The following is a 22,682-nucleotide window of genomic DNA, read 5'->3' as shown; positions in this document are numbered from 1 at the left end:
TTCCTCTAGTCCAGGGGTCAGCAAACTAATTCAGGGGCCAAATCCACTTGTTTTTATAAATAAAATTTCACTGAAACCCAGCGACACCTATTTTATTTATATATTATTTATGACTGTTATTATACTACACTGGCAGAGCTGAGGTTATGACAGAGATGGTATGACCTGCAAAGTCAAAAATATTTACTATCTGGACTTTTACAGAAAAAGATTGTCAGTTCTTTATCTCGTCCATAAAATCATTCAAGGAATTGTTTTAAAATGAAAACTGGGTGATATGATCAGATTTATACTTTTCAAAGGTCACTCCAGCTATAGTGACAAGAGTGAACTCAGGGTGGGAAAATAAAACTGTAGACAGAGACCAGATAAGAGGCTGTTCCAGTAATTCAGAGAAGAGGTGATGGTGACCTGAACCAAAGGAACAACAGTGAAAACGCAGAGAGGTGATGGATTTGAGAACTATTGAGGAGGTAGAAATGATAAAACGTGATAGTGGATCAGGTGCTTCATGCGTCTATTCTGACACTCAGCCCCCAGGCTCTAGGTACTACAAGTCTGATCATGGATTTGCTTCTTTGTTTCTGTGTTCTCCCAATTCCTCTCTGGGTCTTCTTCTAACCCCACCAGAGCACTAGAGTTCTATTTTCCTACTTTTGCCTGATTGCTAGGGCTCTGCTGCCTCTGCTGCCTCTTGACTATCCTTTGTGAGGCAATTAGGGGAATTCAGTGTTAGGATCCATGTCTCTTGTCTTTGTCCACCAATAGAAGATACTGCTAACTTGGACTTGCATTGCCTTCTGATATTATAGGCAGGAACCTCTGTGAGAGGTTCTGTGATTTCTCTGTCTGGCTGAACTTTCTGCTAGCAGTTGTGTATTCCAGGAAATGAATATAGCTCTAAATCCAACTTCTCACAGTTTGCTTGATTCTTTTACAGTACTTGAGATGTGCTGGGCCAATTCCAAGGTACTACAAGGGTAAAGAAGAGTAGGTTGGTATCCTGGGGCTTCATTATATTAAAAATGCTAATTCTTTGATTTTTATTCACTTATCTCAACTGACTAATAATTTCTGATAGAATGAGAAACAATAACTCTGTTTTAGTCTTCCCTCTAGGGTTCTGTCTCTGTTTATTCTATATCCCTATATGCTGATAACTTCCTAGTTTCTGTCCTAGAATCTAGCATATATCCAGCTTCCACTGAATTCCTCCACCTGGATGTTACCAAAACACTCAAGGTTCAATCTGTCTAAAACCTGAAACCTTTATCTTATTGCTCCTTTTCCTTTTCTTCCTCCCATATCCTTTCTGCTAATGAATGGCCCCACCAATCAATCCTGTCACACAAGCAAAAGATGTGGAAGTCATCTTGGAGTTATAAATTCTTCCTATTTCCTTACTCTACAGTCTATCAGGATTCTGTCTCTTAAATACATTTTGAAAATCCTTATCTCTTCTACATTCTTGCTGCCTTAGTTTAGTCTTTTTATGTCTCATAATGACTAGTCATTTCCTGGCTTGTGTCTCTGCCTCTTGTCTTGTTCTGATCTAATCCTTCAAGGATAGGAACCAAATGACCATCATTTTAGTATCCTCAGAACTGAGGATGAGATGGGAACACAGAAGGTCCTTGTTGAATATGCACCAATTTAAATAAGGAGGAAAATCAGGATCACATGTGTCTTTTCCTTTTGATACTCCTGATCTAAGATCTTCTCTTGTCAGTATCTTCCTTCTGGTTCCTAGAAAATTCCTCCTATGCTATGGAAGACCTCAAATGAGGTTTCTACCAAGACTTTGAGAAGATTTGAAGCTTTTTTAAAATAAAAAGTTTAGCTTTTTCACAGGCACTGTTATGGCTCACTGGGGAGGTGGGAAGGCCTTCTGCTGGGGTGAGAATACAAGTCAGGCTCCTAAATTTTCATAACGGAATGTCAGCCTTGCCACCTGACAGTCTAAAACATATGCCCAAAGCATATGGATCTCTTTTCAATCAACACAACGTCTTCACTTCTTCTAAAGAGCTCAATCTTGGACTGACTGATATTCAGCCCTATCCAAGAAGCTCAGCTAAAAAGAGTGATATTTGAGAGATATTTGGAGCTAATCATTCAGTCTCTAAGTTTGGACTACAAGTTAAAAATTCGTTTGGACCACAGCTCTAATTCCATTAGAAATGTCATCAGTGAATAACATTTAAGTAATGTGCTTTCTGATTTTTTTTCTTTTTTTTTTTTTTTTGAGACAGAGTCTCGCACTGTCACCCAGACTGGAGTGCAGTGGCACAATCTCGGCTCACTGCAACCTCCTCCTCCTGGGTTCAAGTGATTCTCCTGCCTCAGCCTCCCGAGTAGCTGGGACTACAGGTGTGCACCACCAGGGCCAGCTAATTTTTGTATTTTTAGTAGCAATGGGGTTTCACAATATTGGCCAGGATGGTCTTGATCTCTTGACCTCGTGATCCGCCTACCTCGGCTTCCCAAAGTGCTGGGATTACAGGCGTGAGCCACTGGTGCCCGGCCTGTGCTTTCTGATTTTGTGCAGGATTGATAAAAAGATGCTGACTTCTGAAGAATCACCCCCAAAGTATTTTTCCATTATCTTAATGTGTCTTTGAGGAAAAAAAAATATTTCTAAAGAAGTAGCATGCTTCTTATATTGGGTAGTGAGAACTACTATAGTTCTGTTCAAGACAAAGTTTCAACATCTGAGCTATCCCTCTTCTTCTTTGGATAATAGTAACTATAGATAAAATAACAAAAGAGAAAATTTAAAAGACAATAACACTTTAAGGAACAAACTAAGTATGTCTTTGACTAGAAAAGAACAGAAATGCAAAGCAGTAGGGCTGGAGATGAGTGTCTGCTGGGCTGTAGCACTGTAGGCAGGCAGAGATGATTAGGAGTTCAGAACTCACAGGGTGACAGGATCTAAAAGTGCCAAGCAGGTGGCAACCAGACATTGGATCATTGATCATTGTTTGAAATCAGGGTCTGAGGTGGAGTACCACTCCATAAAAGGAAGCTTAAAAAAAAAACAAAAACAAAAAACTGCTGTCTAATACTACCAGAATATCAAGAAAGGAAGTAAAGATGAAGCCACAGTTTTAGCCAGAGCTTCTGTGAAGCTGCCTTCTGGCTCAGTGATGAGTGATAATGTCACAATTATCCCAATGAGGCAGAAACACCGATATAACAATGTAAGATTTATTTCTAATTTGGGATCCTCACAGGGTTGGCTGAGGGCCATTGAAAACCCATCAGAAAGGGAGGAAAGAGATGGAGGAAGAAAAGCCTAAATAATTGACAAAGCTTCCTCCTACCCAAGACAAACCTGAAAATCTAAATTCCATAATTAATGAAGAAAAAATGCTAAAAATAGCTGCAAAGATAAATTATTGACATCAATTCCTTCTCAGATGAAGTGAAAATAATTATACAATCTGAAAAATGCTTTATAATAAGACATTTATGATCTTTCACCGATAAGATAAAAAAGAAAAACATTCATAATGAAGACTAAGAAAATATAAAACAAAACCATGCAAAAATGATATGATAACAGTCAGATCTAAAAGTAGCTTATTAAAAATTTGAGAAATAACATGGCATAAACTTTTGAAAAGGCAAAAGCAAAGAGAATTGGTAAATCAAAAAAATTGACCTGAGACATTGTGAAAAAGCAGTTCAGAGAAAGGGAAGGAGGATTGAGGAGGTGAAAGCTGGGTATAGCAGAAGCTCCAGAGGAAGAGAGAAAAGAGTGAAGTAGCAACAGTTGAAGAGACCTTGGCTATGCATTTTTCAGTGTTGAAGACACAAGTCCTCAGATGACAAATGTAATCCAGGTTCTAAGAAGGATGAATGAAAATAAATGCATACTTAGATACATCTTAGTAAACTTGAAGATAAGGAGAAAATGTTATAAAGTTTTAGTTCTGAAAGATGAATAAGTTCTAGAGATCAGGTGTACAACATTGTGCCTATAGTTAACAGTACTGTGTTTTGTACATAAACATTTGTTGAGAGAGTAGATCTCATGCTATGTTCTTACCACAATAAAACACAAAGCACAATAAAAAACTATTTGAAGGAAAAATCAAATTCTTAAAGAATGGCCTTGGCCGGGCATGGTGGCTCATTCCTGTAATCCCAGTACCTTGGGAGCCTGATCACCTGAGATCGGGAGTTCCAGACCAGCCTGACCAACATGGAGAAACCCCGTCTCTACTAAAAATACAAAATAAAAATACAAAATTAGCCGGGTGTGGTGGCACATGCCTGTAATCCCATCTACTAGGGAGGCTGAGGCAGGAGAATCGCTTGAACCTGGCAGGAGGAGGTTGTGGCGAGCCGAGATGGTGCCATTGCACTCCAGCCTGGGCAACAAGAATGAAACACTGTCTCAAAAAAAAAAAAAAAAAAGGCCACTAGGCAGACAGTTGACTTCCAATCAGCAACTATCCAATAGAGCAATATCTACAAATTGCTGAGGGAGAACCACTGTCAATCTAGAATTATATGCCTGGCAAAACCACCTATGTGTAAAAGGTTACATCAGGCCAGGTACCTAAACATAACAAGGCTTTCCTGGGAAGGAAACATCGGTTCTCACATCATTTCCTTGGATGCTTACTGAGTTAAGATAAATATGGAAGGCCGGGCACGGTGGCTTATGCCTGTAATCCCAGCACTGTGGGAGGCCGAGGCAGGTGGATCACTAGAGGTCAGGAGTTCGAGACCAGCCTGGCCAACATGGTGAAACCCGGTCTCTACTAAAAATATAAAAATTAGCTGGGCATGGTGGCAGGCACCTATAATCCCAGCTACTCAGGAGGCTGAGACAGGAGAATCCCTTGAACCTGGGAGGCAGAGGTTGCAGTGAGCCGAGATCACACCATTGCACTCCAACCTGGGTGACAAGAGCGAAACTATGTCTCAAGAAAAAAAAAAAACAAAAAGATAAATATGGAATACTGCATGCTAAGAGCTAATGATCTGTCTTGTTTACTGTGAAATTCCTGATTAGAGAGCGTATCTGGACTGAGATTATTCTACGTGGGCATACAAGTTTTGGGCCTATATGACAGGAACAATATATAACAGAGGTGGGAAACTAAGGCAGTAGCTTCTCTGTGCTAAGTGAAACCATATATATGTTGAAGTCATCCCCGCTTTCTGTGTACATGCTGCGTAGGTAAGGGGAGATACAAGAAGTTGTGCATACATATACTTTTAGGACCTCCAAGTAGTAATAAGGCTGTTTTTCTTGACTTCTATGCCTCTATAAATCTGAATAATTTAATGATAGATTAAATCCTATTGTGTTATATGAATTTGATTTCCAGTCTTGTGATCACTGCTAGTAAAATAAAACATTTTTTCATATACAAAAATTAGGAGACTTTTCCACTCACAAACTATTATGGAATGAACTATAAAGGATGTACATTAGCAAGAAGGAAATTGAACTCAAGGAGGAAGACTGAGATGCAAGAAACAAAACCAAGTAGAGAAACTTAAAAATTAAGTGGATAACTAATGGTTATCTACCCAAAGGAAAATAAGTCATTATACGAAAAAAGATACTTGCACACACGTTCATAGCAGCACAGTTCGCAATTGCAAAAATGTAAGCCAACCCAAATGCCCACCAATCAACGAGTGGATAAAGAAACTGTGAGATCTCTATATCTATATCTATATCTATATCTATATCTAGATATATCTATAGATATAGATATATATATGGATATATACATGGATATATATGTATTATATACATAACATATATGTATTATATATATTATATATGTATTATATATAACATATATGTATTATATATAATATATATAAAATGGAATACTACTCAGCCATAAAAAGGAATGAATTAATGGTATCTGCAGCAACCTGGATGGGATTGGAGACCATTATTGGAGTAACTCAGGAATGGAGAAGCAAACATCGTATGTTCTCACTGATAAGTGGCAGCTAAGCTATGAGAATGCAAAGGCATAAGAATGACACAATAAAATTTGGGGACCTGGAGGAAAGGGTGAGAAGGGTATGAGGGATAAACGACTACAAATTGGGTTCAGTGTATACTACTCTGGTGATGGGTGCACCAAAATCTCACAGATCATCACTAAAGAACTTGCTCATGTAACCAAACACCATCTGTTCCCCAATAACCTGTGGAAATAAAAAAATTTTTTAAAAAGTTGAATGGAAACTCAGAAACAATTAAGTGGATAAAGTTTTTTTTTTTCAATTAAAAAGTGAAACAAATTGCTAAACCACAATAATAGAAGATAAGGTGAGTCTTCACTGGATACTTAATGTGTTAACATCTTTGTCCTATTTGAGAGGAAGATAGAGATACTATGCTGAATGACTTTATACTCTCCTAAAAAAACACTTAAAAAAGGATATAGTTTTAAAATTATAAAGTATATATTTTTAAAACTTATTTAAATATATATTTTATCATTTTAAACTTAAGAATAACCATTAAAATGAGAGTAATATTCTCCATAGCTTCTGAATTCACAGAGCAAAAAGGAGTATAGAAAATTTTATCAGTACCCAGGAGGTAGAAAAGGAGGAAAAAAAGAAGCAAAAAGAAAGGAGGAGAATTAGATAACCAATGAGTTTTCATTTTTCCCATGGCTGGCAGGAAGACCAGATAAAAAATGTTTTCCAAGTATTTCATCCTGTATTCCTAATACGGTTATTTTCACTTTTCATAAGATAGTTTCTCATTTCTTTTGCCTTCATTTTGGATATCTATATATTCAAGTTTAAAAAAAAGCCACAAGAAAATCACATTGGGGGTTAGGGCTTCAACATATGAATTTTGGGGGATATAATTCAGTCCATAACTACCCTGAACCCCTGTCCTGCAGTAATGCCCTGCCCTCTCTGGTGGAGCCTGTGTGTGAAACCCTGACTTCCCTCTCTGCCCTGCATTAACAAGGAAACAAAACTGGTAAATTAAACTTCATCAAAATTACAGTATTTTGCTCTGTAAAATACCTGCTCCAAAGATGAAAAAAAAAAAGCTGCAGACTGAGAGAAAATACTTGCAAATTACATACCTATATGTATGTATATCCAGAATATATAAAGGACTCTCTAAATTCAGTAGTAAGAAAACAAACAATGCAATTAGAATATGGTCAAAATCTTAACAGACACTTTTCTAAAGATGACATACTGGTGGCAAATCAGTATACGAAAAAATAGCCTCTAGGAAAATGCGAATTAAAGCTATATGTGCTACCACACCTATTAGAATAACCAAAATAAAAATTACTGATAGTACCAAGTGCTGTTGAGGAATGAATGTTAAATGGCATAGCCAATTTGGAAAATAGTTTGGCAGTTTCCTATAAACATACACACACCATGGGACCCAGCAATCTCTTTCATCAGTGTTTATCTTAGAGAAATGAAAAGTTATGTTCACACAAAAACCTGTACATGAATGTTTATGGCAGCTTTATACTGTTCTGGTCAAAACTAGAAACAACCCAAATGTCCTACAACTGATGAATAGAAAAACAAGCTGTGGGCCATCTACACTATAGAATACTGCTCAAAAATAAAATGGAATTAACTGGTTCATGTAACAATTTGGATGGATCTCAGAAGAGTTATGCATAGTGAAAGAAGCCAGTCTCAAAAGGTTACATATTGTATGATTCCATTTATATAATATTATTGATGTGGCAAAATCATAACGCTGCATAGATCTATGATTGCCAGGAGTTAGGATTGGGGGTAAGTTATGATCATTAAGGTGTATCTCAAGGGAGTTTCTTTGTGGTGATAAAACAGTTCTGTATACTGACTGGTGATGGTTACACCAATCATAGAACTACATACACACGCACATACCCCCAAAAGAAGTCCACACAAAATCTGGTGAAATCCAAATAATGTATTGTACTATTGTGTTAAAATTATTATTATCGTGTTGAATGTACCAATGTCAGTTTCTTACTTTTGACAACATTCTATGGTTATGCAAGATATTATCATTAGGAAGGGCTGGATGAGGGGTACATGAAAATTCTCTGTACTATATATGGAATTTCTTTTGCATCTAAAACTATTTCAAAATAAGAGTTATAATTTAAAAAAATCAGTTGTAACAAATTTTTAAAAATGTTCTAGTCTCAAGCCTGTCTGACTTCAAAGCCAGTGTGATTAAACCACAATACCACATGGTAAGGATCTATTAGAAAAATGCCTATGTTAGCAGGCACAAATAAGGGTCACTCCTAGCTATTCAAAATTATTTTTGTCTCCTTAAACCCTAAAATAAAAAAGCACAAAACAAGAAATGGCTAACTGAGATAACTATAACATTTGAGGTGGGATGGTTTTAATAGGCCTTATATACCATTTTAACTCTTTTAGGTTAACTCCCACTTTGTTGTTCAGTGATCTCAAAATGTGTTATGAATTCTCTTTGGTAGATTTTCACATCAATATTTCAAATCACCTTACTCTAGATGTTTTTCTCTTGGGTGTTCTTTTTGTTAATATTTTTAACTTCACAAAGCTCTTTTCTATCATTTTAGTCAGTTAATTGAAAGCAAAGCTTAAAGGAAACCAACATGTTTAAAATAAACTTTTTAGGGTTGGAGACTACATGCTTTTTGTTATTTTTCTTGCTCTGATATCTCATTAGTGTTATCACATTCCTGGAATACCTAAAATGGTTAAAAGCATGAAAAGCACAAGTATTGAAAGACCTTAGGAGACTGCATTTTGAAGCCCTCAAAAATGTGAACCGGGAAATACATAAAACAACTCTGTTTGTTGGGGTTAAGGTCATGGGAAATACATCTGTTTGCATTTGTGGAGTATACTGTCATAGAAAACTATGCCGCATGAAGCAATGGAGCAAAAAGCACAGCAGCAATATGCGGTTACATCATCTGCTGAGCATGTATATCACAAATTACTTGAAAGCAATCATCATGATATTCTGGATCCCACCAAAATGTTATGATTTAAACATCCACAACAAAGGCTGTGCCCAGAAGCCTTTGTTCTGAGCAGGGTTTATTTGAAGAAAATGGAATGTGATTGTAATAAGAAGCCTGGACTGGCTGTGTCTCTCCAACTCATTAGGCTGCCGTAATGTGCATGAAGTGGTAGGGTGAAGGGAGATGGGCTGGGGAGAGGATCATAAGTTCCACACAACACCCTGGGGCTTCACAAGGGAAGAGGAATGACAGGTGCAGAGGAGATATATGAAGTTCTCCATCAGATAGCTCCTGCAGAGTTGGAGTCCTAGCCTTCAGGGCAGAACTCTCAGGAGGTGCACTCTATCATAGTCAAAAATTCCAGTGATACATTGTTCATGAGACAAATCAGACAAGGCAATTACAGGAAAGAGCAGGAAGCCACCTCCGTCTTCCAATCAGATTTTCAATATTTAACCATCACTTCCTAAGTACAGTGGGGCTCTCTGAATTATGCAGCATCCACAGACTGTCGGAGAAGATTTGTTCCTAATAATGGATTTTTGCATCACAAATGAATAGGGCTCTTCATCTTTATATTCATCTCTCTTCTCTGTGGTTACTTCTGCCTAATTTGCGTTTTTACCTGTCACTTTGCCTATAAGAAATGTGAAAAATATGAAGAATCCTCTTTTATTATCACAGCCTATGAGTGCCCAAACTGTTTGACCCTATGTGAATTAAATACACTTTTTTGGATATTTTGTTCTCCCTGTATGTAGGGTTTCAAATGGGTGCAAATAATATACAGTTAAATCTAAATGTGCTCTTTCCACCAGAAGAATAAAAACAGGCACTAGTCCGCTACCAGCTGAAGATGAGAAAGTGGAAATAGGCATAGCTGAGATAACTTTAAAAAAATGGGAGCCTTGGGCATTTTTCATAACAGCCCTGGAGTTAGTGGTTGGCTGGGAGGAGGGACTGTCCTGTGTGTGGCTTTGAAGTTATGTGGAAGTCATTCACATTTAGCATGTTATTCTCAGGCTATGGGGGTAAGGGTGATGCTCATATCTCGTAGAGAGAGAATGTTCACTTACTGAAAGCCTGTCTGGACTTTGTCCTTTTCCAGGCACCATTTAACTATTAGGAGTTCTAGATCATACTTGGCATTAAGGATGTCATAACAAACTCCACTTTCTAAGGTTTCTGATCCTTAAATATAATCAAGGGAAGAAATGGTTTATTTTCATCTGCATCATTCTCATGCCTTTGTTGAGACTATGCCAGGGAAAAGCAAGAACATCCATTTAATGGGAAGTGTCATATCTTCCTCCGACCCACCCTCCCTTCCTTTCTTCATTCCTTCCCTCAGCAGAGGTTTTCAAGTGCTTGCCATGTGCCAGATAGGCACTGTGCTAGGCTCTGGGGAAATCACAACTAACAACATGTAGCCTGTGTTTCAGGGATGATTTTACATTCCAGTATGGAATACAGAAAAGTAAACAGGCAATTGCAACTCAGTGTAATAAGTAGAATACATCTTCTGATGATAATTATAACAATAATGGGGTATATTTCTTAGGTCATTCTCTCAACTATCCCTTGAGCTAGGTAGTAATTTTATTCCTGTTTTACTGAAAAAGCTTGAGGCTTGGTCAATTTTGCAAGTTCATAAGCTTAGCAAGTGTAAAGCTGGAATTTGAATCCTGGCCTGTGGAATTTGAATCCTGTTTGTGCAGTCCTAGAACTCAAGCACTTAACTTTGACACTAATTGGTTGCTATGGGAAAACATGGTGGGAATGTACATCTAGCATAGTCTTGGAAGTCCCAGAGGGTGGTTACGGAAGGCTTCTTAGAGGAAGTTACAACTAATCTGAGGATTGAAGAGAGAATAATAGTGAAAAGAATAAGGTATGAAAAATAAGCTATATTTAGGTTGGAAACCTGGCCATTCCTACTTCTTAGCTTGGGTAAAATGTTTAACTTCTCAGCCTCAACTGCCTTATCTATTAAAAAAAAAAATGAGGCTAATATCCCTATTTCAGAGTTGTTAGAATGAAATGAGATAGCATAGCATATGTGAACGTTTTAGCGTAAGGCTTGGCATTAAGAAGACACCCAGTAAATGTTTATTTTCTACACTTTTCCAAGCAATAATAGCATTCTGCGTTTTACCATGCATACCATGGAATGTGTGATCTGCCTTAACCCAAAAGCCATGGCATAATTCAGATGGTTTAAAATGAGAGTTTAGATTATTTATTCTAATTTATATTAGTACTAACCCTAATATTGTCTTGGTTATTTTGGATATTTCACTTATCTACTTGCCTAACAACTCATTCAACTATTACTGGGTATATTTTAGAATAAACATTCCTGGAGGAAAAAGATGTTTGGCTATTTCTCAGAAATAACAGAGCTTGAAAGGAGCATTTATCAAAACAACTAAAAAAAAATCTCTGTGACTGGTTGCTGGATTAAAGGAAGAAGACATGAATCTAAAACATAATAAATTACTAATTGTTTCTCAAGTTCATGGCCATTTGTAACATTTAAAAATAATTATGTACATTATGATAGAATTACTTTCAGATGTAAGAAACCCTCTTCTCCACACCATTTAATTAAACATTAGGTACTGTTGAAACAAATGGATGGAATTGGTTTAGGATAAATGGTTGTACCACTATTACTGCAAGATGAATACTTGTAAGCAAGATTCATAATCTTTCTCATTAAATCTCTTTTCCTCTTATGTGTCATATCTCAGTTAATATTATCACCATCCTCTAAATTACTCAGGCTAAAAACTTTGACTTATTTTTGTCTTCTCTTTGTATCAAACCAGCTGTTAAATGTGGTAGGCAGAATTCTAAGATGGTCCCCAAGATTCCTGCAACCTGGTGTAACACTTTCTATATAATTTCTTCCCTTTAAGCATAGGTGGGACCTATGAATATGATGATGTCACTCTAGCGATTAAGTTACATTATATGGCAAAGGCAAAGGGATTTCACAGATGTAATTAAGGTCCATAGTCACTTGATTTTGACTTAATCGAAGTGGATTATCCTAGGTGGGCCTGACCTAATCAGATGAGCCCTTTAAAACAGGGATTTAGCCTTTCTGAGCCCAGACATTTGGAGTAGCAGATGTTCTCTTGCTGGTTCTGAAGAAATAAACTGTAATGTTATCAGAAGAAAGAGCATGTGGTAAGAATATGAGAGTGACCTCTAGGAGCTAAGAGGTGTTTCCAGCCAGTAAGTACCAAGAAAAATGGGGAGGTCAGTAATATAACTACAAAAAAGATGAATTCTGCCAACAACCCAATTAAGCTTGGAAGCAGATTCTTCCCTAGTCAAACCTTCAGATAGGAATGTAACCCAACTGACACCTTTACTGCAGCCTTGTGAGACCTGAGCAGAGACCTAGCTAAGCCACACCTGGACTCAACCCACAAACTGTGAGATAGCAAATGTATGTTGCTTTAAGTGACTACAGTTGCATTAGCTTGCTATGCAGCATAGAAAACTAACACATTAAGTTCTCTTCATTCTCCCCTTCTGGTGTCTTTATCTATCCCTTTTTCTCTATTACTATGGCCCTCATTTATGTCTTCATGTCTCTCACCTGAACTAATAACTTTCTAACTAGTCTTGTCATTTTCAATTTTTCACTTCTTCAGGGAATCCACTGCCCCTATATCCACTGTATTCTGTCTTATAGAAATGTAGTTTTGATTATATATTCCCCTTTAAAAATTCTCATTGCTCCCAATTTTCTCCACTGTCAAGGGAGTATAGCTTTGTCATTTGGGCTACGAGTTTTTGATTTAGAGAGCTATGGATTTGAATTTAAATTCCAACACTTAACTAACTTTATGAACACGGGCAGTGGATAAACATCTTTAAGCCTCAGTTTGTAAAGCAGAGATTATAATTTTCCCTTCCTTATAGGGTTATTGTGAGAATTAAATGAGATAATGCATGTAAAGATTATGTCACATAGTATGTGCTCAATAAATCATAGCTATTGTGGTTATTATATAATTAAATTCAAACTCTTATTCTGGTACTCAAAGTTACTAATGATCCTCAATAGCTTTTTCAGCCACATCTCCTACATCTTTATGCAAATCTTATGGATCAGCCATGACAGCCTATTAAAAAACTTGAAGTCCTTGGTTGCATATTATGCAATACTTTTTTTGGTCTATTTTCTTCCCTCAAATTAGAGTCCCTCCCAACCCTCCACTCTACACTTATCAAAATTTTGTTACTCTTTTCAGGCCTCCCCTCTAACTAGGACTAGCTTTCAGCTAGCCACCTATAAATATTCCTTTACTGAGTACTTACAGCCCAAGTCTGTTCTGCTTTGTTGGAGGCCAATTCTGATTTGCGGTGCCATATAACTTGTTGGTTTTTCTATCAACCCTACCTACAACCTTCCTTTTCTTTTATCTTTTGACTCAGAATTTATCTTTGTGTTCCTGCAGTAGTTTTCTTGCCCCTATGCTTAGTATGTCAAACTATGTTTTGAACTCCAACCTGCTCACATAGCTGGGTACCTCCCCATATAAAAAAGGGATCATTTTTTATATTCCCAGTTCACTTGGCACATAATAAGTACTCAAAACCTTGTTGGATGATTAAGAATTAGTTTCACTGACCTCCTTGTCAGTCCTAAGAATGATGGAGCAAATTTTTTTAATGGATAATAACTACTAATGGTTGACTGGCTTTAGAAACATCTTATTTGGCTTAAATAATTAAATATTCTACATAAGAATGCATCAAAGTAAACTATGTGTGCTTTATAAAGCACAATAAAATCCATGAAGAATCTAGATGGCCAATTTATTTAAATAAACATATCTCTATATATGCTTCTTTGATGGAATAATTTCAGATCTTCATTGTTCCAACAAATCTTTTTATTCCAAACAATTGCATTTATTATCCTGCAAAAAGTCTTGAGATACCACCTAGTGTAGAGATCTGGAGACTTGAATCCATGTAAAGTAGGAACTGTGTCCTCCCTTTCTCTCTGTTAACATACTCCTGTTGATACATACGCTCTGCCTGGCTTCTTCTTCCATAGCCAGTTGAGGACCATTCTTGCTGGAAAATGTAGACCTCAAATAGAAATTATGCAGCCTTGCCTTCCTTTCATCTGGTAATTTTGCATAGATGTTCCCAAGAAGTATTTGAATGCTGAGGAAATCATTTTGTCTTGAGAAATATAATCTTCTTTTACTTTCTTTTTCTCTCCCTGTCTTCCTCCCTCCCTCCCTGTCCCCCTCCTTTCTCTCTTTCCTTTTGAGGCAGGGTCTCACTCTGTCACGCAAGCTGGAGTGCAGTGGTGCGATCTCAGCTTACTGCAGCCTTGGCCTCTTGGGCTCAAAGCGATCCTTCCACCTCAGCCTCCATAGTAGCTGCGACTACAGGCACACACCACCAAGCCCAGCTATTTTTTATGTTATTTATAGAGACAGAGTTTTGCCATGTTACCCAGGCTGGTCTCGAACTCCTGGACTCCAGCAATACACCTGCCTCAGCCTCCCAAAGTACAGATGTGAGCCACTGTGCCCGGCTCACTGTACAGGATTACAGGTGTGAGCCACTGTGCCCAGCCAACTTCGTTTCTTTCGGAGCACTAGCTTTTTAAAACTCTATTCTTAGAAGATAATAATAGCAATGATAGCCTTTTGTGTTATTAGTTGTATCCTCCTTTATTTCACCTTCTATTTATTTTAAATCGGAGCTAGGCAGACTAGTTTCTTTCATGAATTTCTTCTTTCTTAGAATTTTAGAGTCCATGAAATACTGTAAATAATGCGTGTGCGTGTGTGTGTGTGTGTGTGTGTGTGTGTGTCTTTAAAAATGCTCACTTTTTGTTAAACTCAGTGCTAGGTATTTTATGTGCATTTTCTTAGTTAATATTCCCAACAAACCTACGTGGTATATACTATTACTTCCTTCATTTTTACAAGTGAAAACAAGCTTAGGTTAAGTGATTTTCCTAGGCAGTTTGTGCTCTTTTTGCTCTTCTTGCTTTACAAAGGAAAACTCTGAGATTTAAAGAGGTTAAGTATCTTGCTCAATGTCACACAACTGGTAAGTCTCGCACCTAGGATTCAAACCTATATGTTTCTTGAGTCTGTAGTCTGAGCTTTTACCCTCTGTGCTATAGCTCCTTCCTTTCCTTTGAAGTTCTTGACATCTGCTTTCTTAACATCTTCAGCACACGCCAGCCTCTGCCCTATATTTTCTTTCTTATTACAAATTCCAAGATGACATGGTAACCATTCAGTTCTTCCTTGTAAGACAGAAATTAGTCCAAAAATAGCAGTTTCTTTGCTGTATCTGCTATCATTTCAGAGAGGATATTGTCAGTAAGGTAAGTAAAACAGTTTTTAACTACTTTACTTTGAGCTGCAAAGGCTTCTAGTAAATGTTGTGAGAGTTTCCCATGAACATATAGCTTACCTCTGTGCCAGTTTTGTCATAGAAGCAGTCCATTATATTTAGTACATGAATGTCCCAAGACTGTGCAGGAAATCAGATCCACACATATTGAATAGTAGACCTAGGCATTATAATGTAGGACTCTGTTTCCAGAAGAATAAAGAATCCTTAATTATACCACAACTTTTAGAAAAGACAAAAGTTGACAGGACATAGTGGTTGACATCTGTAATCCAAGCACTTTGGGAGGCTGAGATGAGAGGATTGGTTAAGCCCAGGATTTTGAGACCAGCCTGATCAACAGTAAGACCCTATCTCTACAAAAAAAAAAAAAAAAAAGCAAATGGGCATGGAGGTGCATTCCTGTAGTCTCAGCTACTTGGAAGGCTGAGGTGGGAGGATTGCTTGAGCCTGAGAGGTTGAAGCTGTAGTGATCTATGATTGCACCACTGCACTCCAGCCTGGATGACAGAGTGAAAGAAAAGATAAAATAAAAGTTGATGATGTTCTACTTTTTAATTCAATTTCTTTAATATTAGTTTGTTCCTTTATAACCAAGCATCAATTTGGCACCTTGACCCCAATGACCTCAATCGATGGCAAAGGCTCTGCTATTTTTGTTTTCAGACAGGATTTTACTCTGTCACTTATGCTGGAGTGCAGTGGTATGATCACAGCTCACTGCAGCCTTGACCTCCTGGGTTCAAGTGATCCTCCTACCTCACCTTCTGGAGTAACTGGGACTACAGGCATGTACCACCACCCCAGGCTAATTTTTTATTTTTTTGTAGAAACAGGGTCTCACTATGTTGCCCAGGGTGGGATGGGCTACTTTTGACATACCTAATGACCTCAATCTTGGTTTTAATTGTAATAAGTTTAGGCAAATATATTCTTTATTAGTAGCATTAATATGTTCACCCTTTTATTCCACACTCATATTTTAGAAAATAACTACAGAGATATAATAGATACTCATAATTGCATAAACACTGTATTAAGGTCAAAGGTGGCTACATTGTTAAAACTAAGCTGTTTTGGCCAACCAATGGCCAATTTCACCCAATGATAGCTTGAAACATTTTTCAAAAGTTCATGGATGGCTTAATACCTAGGTGGTGGGTTCACAGGTGCAGTAAACCACCATGGCACAAGTTTACCTATGTAACAAACCCACACGTCTTGCGCGTGTATCCTGGAACTTAAAATTAAATTAAAAATTTAAAAAAGTTCATAGATTAATGTCCAAATTCAAGTATTAAAGTAAATTTAGGAGTATAAATATGTCATTATCAAAACTCAGGGCTGCCAGTATATTTTAAAAAGGCATTGATTATCTGTAATTTTTATTTGATTGAATAGGCTGTAGCATTTTTTTTTCTTTTCCTTTTTTAAATTTTTTATTATACTTTAGGTTTTAGGGTACATGTGCACAATGTGCAGGTTTGTTACATATGTATCCATGTGCCATGTTGATTTCCTGCACCCATTAACTCGTCATTTAGCATTAGGTATATCTCCTAATGCTGTCCCTCCCCGCTCCCCTAACCCCACAACAGTCCCCGGAGTGTGATGTTCCCCTTCCTGTGTCCACGAGTTCTCATTCTTCAGTTCCCACCTATGAGTGAGAACATGCGGTGTTTGGTTTTTTGTCCTTGCAATAGTTTACTGAGAATGATGTTTTCCAGTTTCATCCATGTCCCTACAAAGGACATGAACTCATCATTTTTTATGGCTGCATAGTATTCCATGGTGTATATGTGCCACATTTTCTTAATCCAGTCTATTGTTGTTGGACATTTGGGTTGGTTCCAAGTCTTTGCTATTGTGAATAGTGCTGCAATAAACATACGTGTGCATGTGTCTTTATAGCAGCATGATTTACAGTCCTTTGGGTATATACCCAGTAATGGGATGGCTGGGTCAAATGGTATTTCTAGTTCTAGATCCCTGAGGAATCGCCACACTGACTTCCACAATGGTTGAACTAGTTTACAGTCCCACCAACAGTGTAAAAGTGTTCCTATTTCTCCACATCCTCTCCAGCACCTGTTGTTTCCTGATTTTTTTAATGATGGCCATTCTAACTGGTGTGAGATGGTATCTCACTGTGGTTTTGATTTGCATTTCTCTGATGGCCAGTGATGATGAACATTTCTTCATGTGTTTTTTGGCTGCGTAAATGTCTTCTTTTGAGAAGTGTCTGTTCATGTCCTTTGCCCACTTTTTGATGGGGTTGTTTGTTTTTTTCTTGTAAATTTGTTTGAGTTCATTGTAGATTCTGGAGATTAGCCCTTTGTCAGATGAGTAGGTTGCAAAAATTTTCTCCCATTCTGTAGGTTGCCTGTTCACTCTGATGGTAGTTTCTTTTGCTGTGCAGAAGCTCTTTAGTTTAATAAGATCCCATTTGTCAATTTTGGCTTTTGTTGCCATTGCTTTTGGTGTTTTAGACATGAAGTCCTTGCCCATGCCTATGTCCTGAATGGTATTGCCTAGGTTTTCTTGTAGGATTTTAATGGTTTTAGGTCTAACATTTAAGTCTTTAATCCATCTTGAATTAATTTTTGTATAAGGTGTAAGGAAGGGATCCAGTTTCAGCTTTCTACATATGGCTAGCCAGTTTTCCCAGCACCATTTATTAAACAGGGAATCCTTTCCCCAGGCTGTAGCATTCTTCTATAACGATTAACTCTGTTTCTCTCTCACTTTGTCTTAACCCAAATGGTCTTCACTATGCTCCTGGTGACAAGTTTAAGAATTCCCATTAAGATTATATCTTATATATCACTGGGCTTTCCCCCTTCCTTTTATATTTAATCCATTCATTTCCAGAAGAAATTCTCTTTTGTTGTCATATTCTTCTCAGGAATTATACCAAATATTAATAATAACTCGTTTATTATTGTTAGCCTCAATGGTAGAGTTACCATATAATTTCTTACCTACATCAGAAAATGTGTGAGAGTGTAAGGGAACACTATTAATTGTTACTTTCTTATATTAAAATATCAAATTCACCATTGTTATCTGTCTTAATTAGGGTCTTTATTTGCAACAAACATAAATCCACTGAAATTAACTTAAGTAAATGAAGAATTTATTGGAAGGGATGGGGATGGCTTATTAAACCCTAGAATAAGAAACGAAGCTGAGACTTTTGAGGATCTGAACCCAGCACATGGAAAGCCAAGAGCTTGACATGTTGCTCTCTGCTTTTGAGGGGTCATAGATTACTAACTTAGTGATTAAGTCCATGCCTTTTTTAGGAGCCATAAGTAATGAACCATTCTCAGAATGAATAGATCAAGGATGCCATGAGGTGTCTTTCAATTACCATTATATAAATATTTATTGCTGTCGCAGTTCATTTTTCACGTTTTCACAAATGCCCATAATTTGCCAGATAAGCATGCTGCAATGTACATAGTAGATGATGAGTAAACATTTGTTGAATGAGTATTATAACTCACTTTTAGAATGCTGTCACATTCCTTCTTTTATATGAAGATGTGACAGTGACATCTGTCCCTCCATTGACTGATTATGCACATCAATATTGCCCTGGGCAGGATTGATGTGACTGATCTGACACTTTATCTTTGTGTTCTCTGCAGACTTTAATTTTCCACCGAACACATGAAAATCTTAGAAGATCAAATAACGCTAGTCTAGGATAATTATCTTCAAAAACCATTTGATTAGTTTTCTTTGAAAGTCAGGCTTACTGACTTGAAGAAAAAAATTTTTTTAAGTAATTGAGCAGTTTGAATTAATTAAAAGTCTGAATTAACATAATCTGCCACAATAGACTTCATTTAAATTTTTTTTGTAGAAATTACAAAAGTGCCAGGAATTTAATGCTTTGAGTGACATCCTTGTGGTGAGATTAGGTCAATAAAAAGCTGGAGAAAACAGCCAGAAGTTTCTTAGCGCAATTGTTCTATATCAGACCCTCCCTGGCTCCTGTCTGGGGTTTTTCCCTCCCCTTATTGTTCCTGATCAGAATTGGTCCTGGGACCCTGGTCTTTGGATCTGCTTTCCTCCCAGCATCTTAGCAAGTCCTTTCTGATTCCCACCCAAACTCTTCTACTCCCATTACCAACAATTCCAACTGGCTTTCTAGCATCTATCTTTAAATATCTCTTGACATCCCTTTGTGAAAACATTAACTGTTGCCTCTACTACATGATTTAGCTCTGCCTCCCACACTACAGACTAAGACTAATTACCAATTATGCACTGCTGGTAAAGATTTGGTTCCTAATTGTGAGGATACATTGTTTTTGTTTGTTCGTTCGTTTGTTTTTTGTTGTTGTTGATGTTGTTGAGATGGAGTCTCACTCTATTGCCCAGGCTGGAGTGCAGCAGCACAATCTCGGCTCACTGCCACCTCTGCCTCCCAGGTTCAAGCGATTCTCCTGCCTCAGCCTCCCAAGTAGCTGGGACTACAGGCGCACGCCACAACACCTGGCTAATTTTTATATTTTTAGTAGAGATGAGATTTTTGCCATGTTGGCCAGGCTGGTCTTGAACTCCCGATCTCAGGTTATCTGCTCGCCTCTGCCTCCCAAAGTGCTGAGACGACAGGCGTGAGCCACCACACCCAGCCTCATAGTTCATCGTTAATATATTTCCAAGCATGGATCTTTGTATCTGCTCTAACGAAGAGATACAACTCGTTTATTATTGTTAGCATCAAAAGTAGAGTTACCATATAATTTCTTACCTACATCAGAAAATATGTAAGAGTGAAAGGGAACACTATTAATAATTACACTGGAATAACAGATGCACATCAGGATTGCCCTGGGCAAACTAGGACTATTGTCACCCTAATTGTTACTGATTATCTGGCTTCTCTAGGAAAATATTTTGTTTCTGTATTGAGATTCATTTATTTTTCTTCATGTGTTTAAATCTCTTTTTGAGTTTGCTAATTCCTGGAAATAAGCAATTCAGTAAGTAGATTAGAGATCAGTCTTATTGAAATGCTCCTTAGTCTTTTTTGTCTGACATCTTAGCAAGGCTGCAGTGTCTGCTTCTGCTCTCCGAGCTTTGCAATGCTGCCCAAGGACGACAAGAAGAAGGACGCTGGAAAGTCGGCCAAGAAAGACAAAGACCCAGTTAACAAATCCGGGGGCAAGGCCAAAAAGAAGTGGTCCAAAGGCAAAGTTCGGGACAAGCTCAATAACTTAGTCTTGTTTGACAAAGCTACCTATGACAAACTCTGTGAGGAAGTTCCCAGTTATAAACTTATAACCCCTGCTGTGGTCTCTGAGAGACTGAAGATTCTAGGCTCCCTGGCCAGAGCAGCCCTTCAGGAGCTCCTTAGTAAAGGACTTATCAAACTGGTTTCAAAGCACAGAGCTCAAGTAATTTACACCAGAAATACCAAGGGCAGAGATGGTCCAGCTGCTGGTGAAGATGCATGAATAGGTCCAACCAACTGTACATTTGGAAAAATAAAACTTTATTAAATCAAAAAAAAGAAGAAATGCTCTTATGCCAAAACCTTAGACTTTCAAAACTAAGGAACATTTGACATTTTACAAATACTTGACATGGACACTTTTCTTTTAAAAGTAAGGAATTGATTACCTTGTCAGAAGGAGTTACCTACTTTTTTCTTTATTCACAAATAATTACTAGTTTATGTACATTAGGATGGCATTAAGTCTTTAGGTTTTTTTTTTATTAGAAGCCCCTCTGACGTAGACCAGTATGGACCATAATATAAAGTTCTGTAATAGAAACATGCATCCAAAATTGACTAAGTAGTTTTGTCTCTTTTATGTAGCAATTTCTAAATTTTTAAGTATTGGATAATTCTTTATATATAAATTATATACATATATATTTATAGAATATCTGAATTGATAATTACCTCACAAACCATCTAATTCGGTGGTTTTCCCCCTTGGCTGCATATCTGAATATTTGGAGAGCTTTAAAAAAAATACTGTCTTTCCTATCTCCAGAAATTCTAATTTAAGTGGTCTGGGATGGAACCCAGGCATAGACATTAAAAAAAAAATGCCTCAGGTGATTCTCATGAGCAGTCAGGGCTGAGGCGTCTCTGGTGTTTCACATCTGAGAAAATTGAGGCCCCTTTTACTTAGCTGTCACTGTGGGTTAACAATCTAAATATCCCTGTGAATCTCTAGATGTTTTTAAAAGGGCTCTGCAAATGTGACATCACCTTCTTTATTTAGAACTGATCGTAATTTTTATGGCTTCCAACAGATGTCTTGGTTTCTTGAATTATCCTTTCACGTCATGGGGCTTCTAAGGCACTTGCTGCCAAAGGAGCCGGAAGGTATGCCTCTTTTTCTGTTCTCCAGGTAGTAGAGCATATTTTAGCTTTTTATTTCTTGCCAGTATTCTTGCTTCAGTTTCTTCATTTATCTGTTGTCCACTAAAGTTTGTCTTCTAATACTTTGGATTATGTGGATTACATGCCTGAAGATGTCAAAAATACTTCTCTTTTGCCTTTATAATTGAATGATAGTTTAGCTCAGGGGTCAGCAAATTATGGCCCAAGGGCCAAATCCAATAAGCTGCCTGTTTTTATAAAGTTTTATTAGAACACAACCATGCCCATTGATTTATATGTTGTCCACAGCTGCTTTCTGGCACAACAGCAGAATTGAGTAGTTGTGACAGAAACTGTATGAGCCACAAAGCTGAAAATATTTACCATCCGGTCCTTTAAAAGTTTTCTGACTGGTTAGCTAATTAAATTCTCTGGACTGCAAGAAATTTGTAGGCATTGTGCCTCTATCTTCTAAAGGTAAATAAAGCTGTAGAGATATCAGAGGTCAACTTGATTCCCACCTACATTTGATTCCCACCTACATTTCCATTACCTACGTTAATGACTTGATATTTTTGCATGATTAAAGGGTTTTTTCCTTTATCTCTGAAATCTCATAACTTTTAGGCTAATCTTAGTGTCACTTATTCTTCATCAGTTTTTCTTATCACACTGTACATTTGATTCTTTTTTGTTATTTTTGAATGTTGTTTTGAACACCTATAATCCAAGGATGCCAGTTATCTACATTTTCATTTAACTTTGATAGGCTTGTATAGTTCTATCTTTTTTCATGTATATTCCCATTGCTTCCTTTTTAGCCCCGTATTCTGTATATCTTATAGTATTTTCAGTAATGCCTATTCATCTTTTCGCTGGCTCTTGTATCTCTGCTTTAAGATTGTTAAAAATTCTTAAAA

The 22,682-nt window shown here is 37.3% G+C and overlaps 1 protein-coding gene across 1 annotated transcript in view; it reads left to right on the top strand.

Moving 5' to 3' along the window:
- Positions 1–20,881, top strand: part of LOC116476407 (small ribosomal subunit protein eS25-like) — a 47,708-nt gene extending 26,827 nt beyond the window's left edge. The window contains exon 2 of the mRNA XM_032761470.2: positions 20,471–20,881. Within this exon, the coding sequence (XP_032617361.2) occupies positions 20,471–20,881 (411 nt within the window). The remainder of the gene's footprint in view (positions 1–20,470) is intronic.
- The last annotated feature ends 1,801 nt before the right edge of the window (positions 20,882–22,682 follow it).

This window comes from Hylobates moloch, unplaced genomic scaffold (assembly GCF_009828535.3).
Source record: "Hylobates moloch isolate HMO894 unplaced genomic scaffold, HMol_V3 SCAFFOLD_11, whole genome shotgun sequence".
Classification (NCBI taxonomy): Eukaryota; Metazoa; Chordata; class Mammalia; order Primates; family Hylobatidae; genus Hylobates; species Hylobates moloch.
Note: the sequence above shows the minus strand (reverse complement) of the source record. Positions and strands in the feature narration are given on the sequence as shown.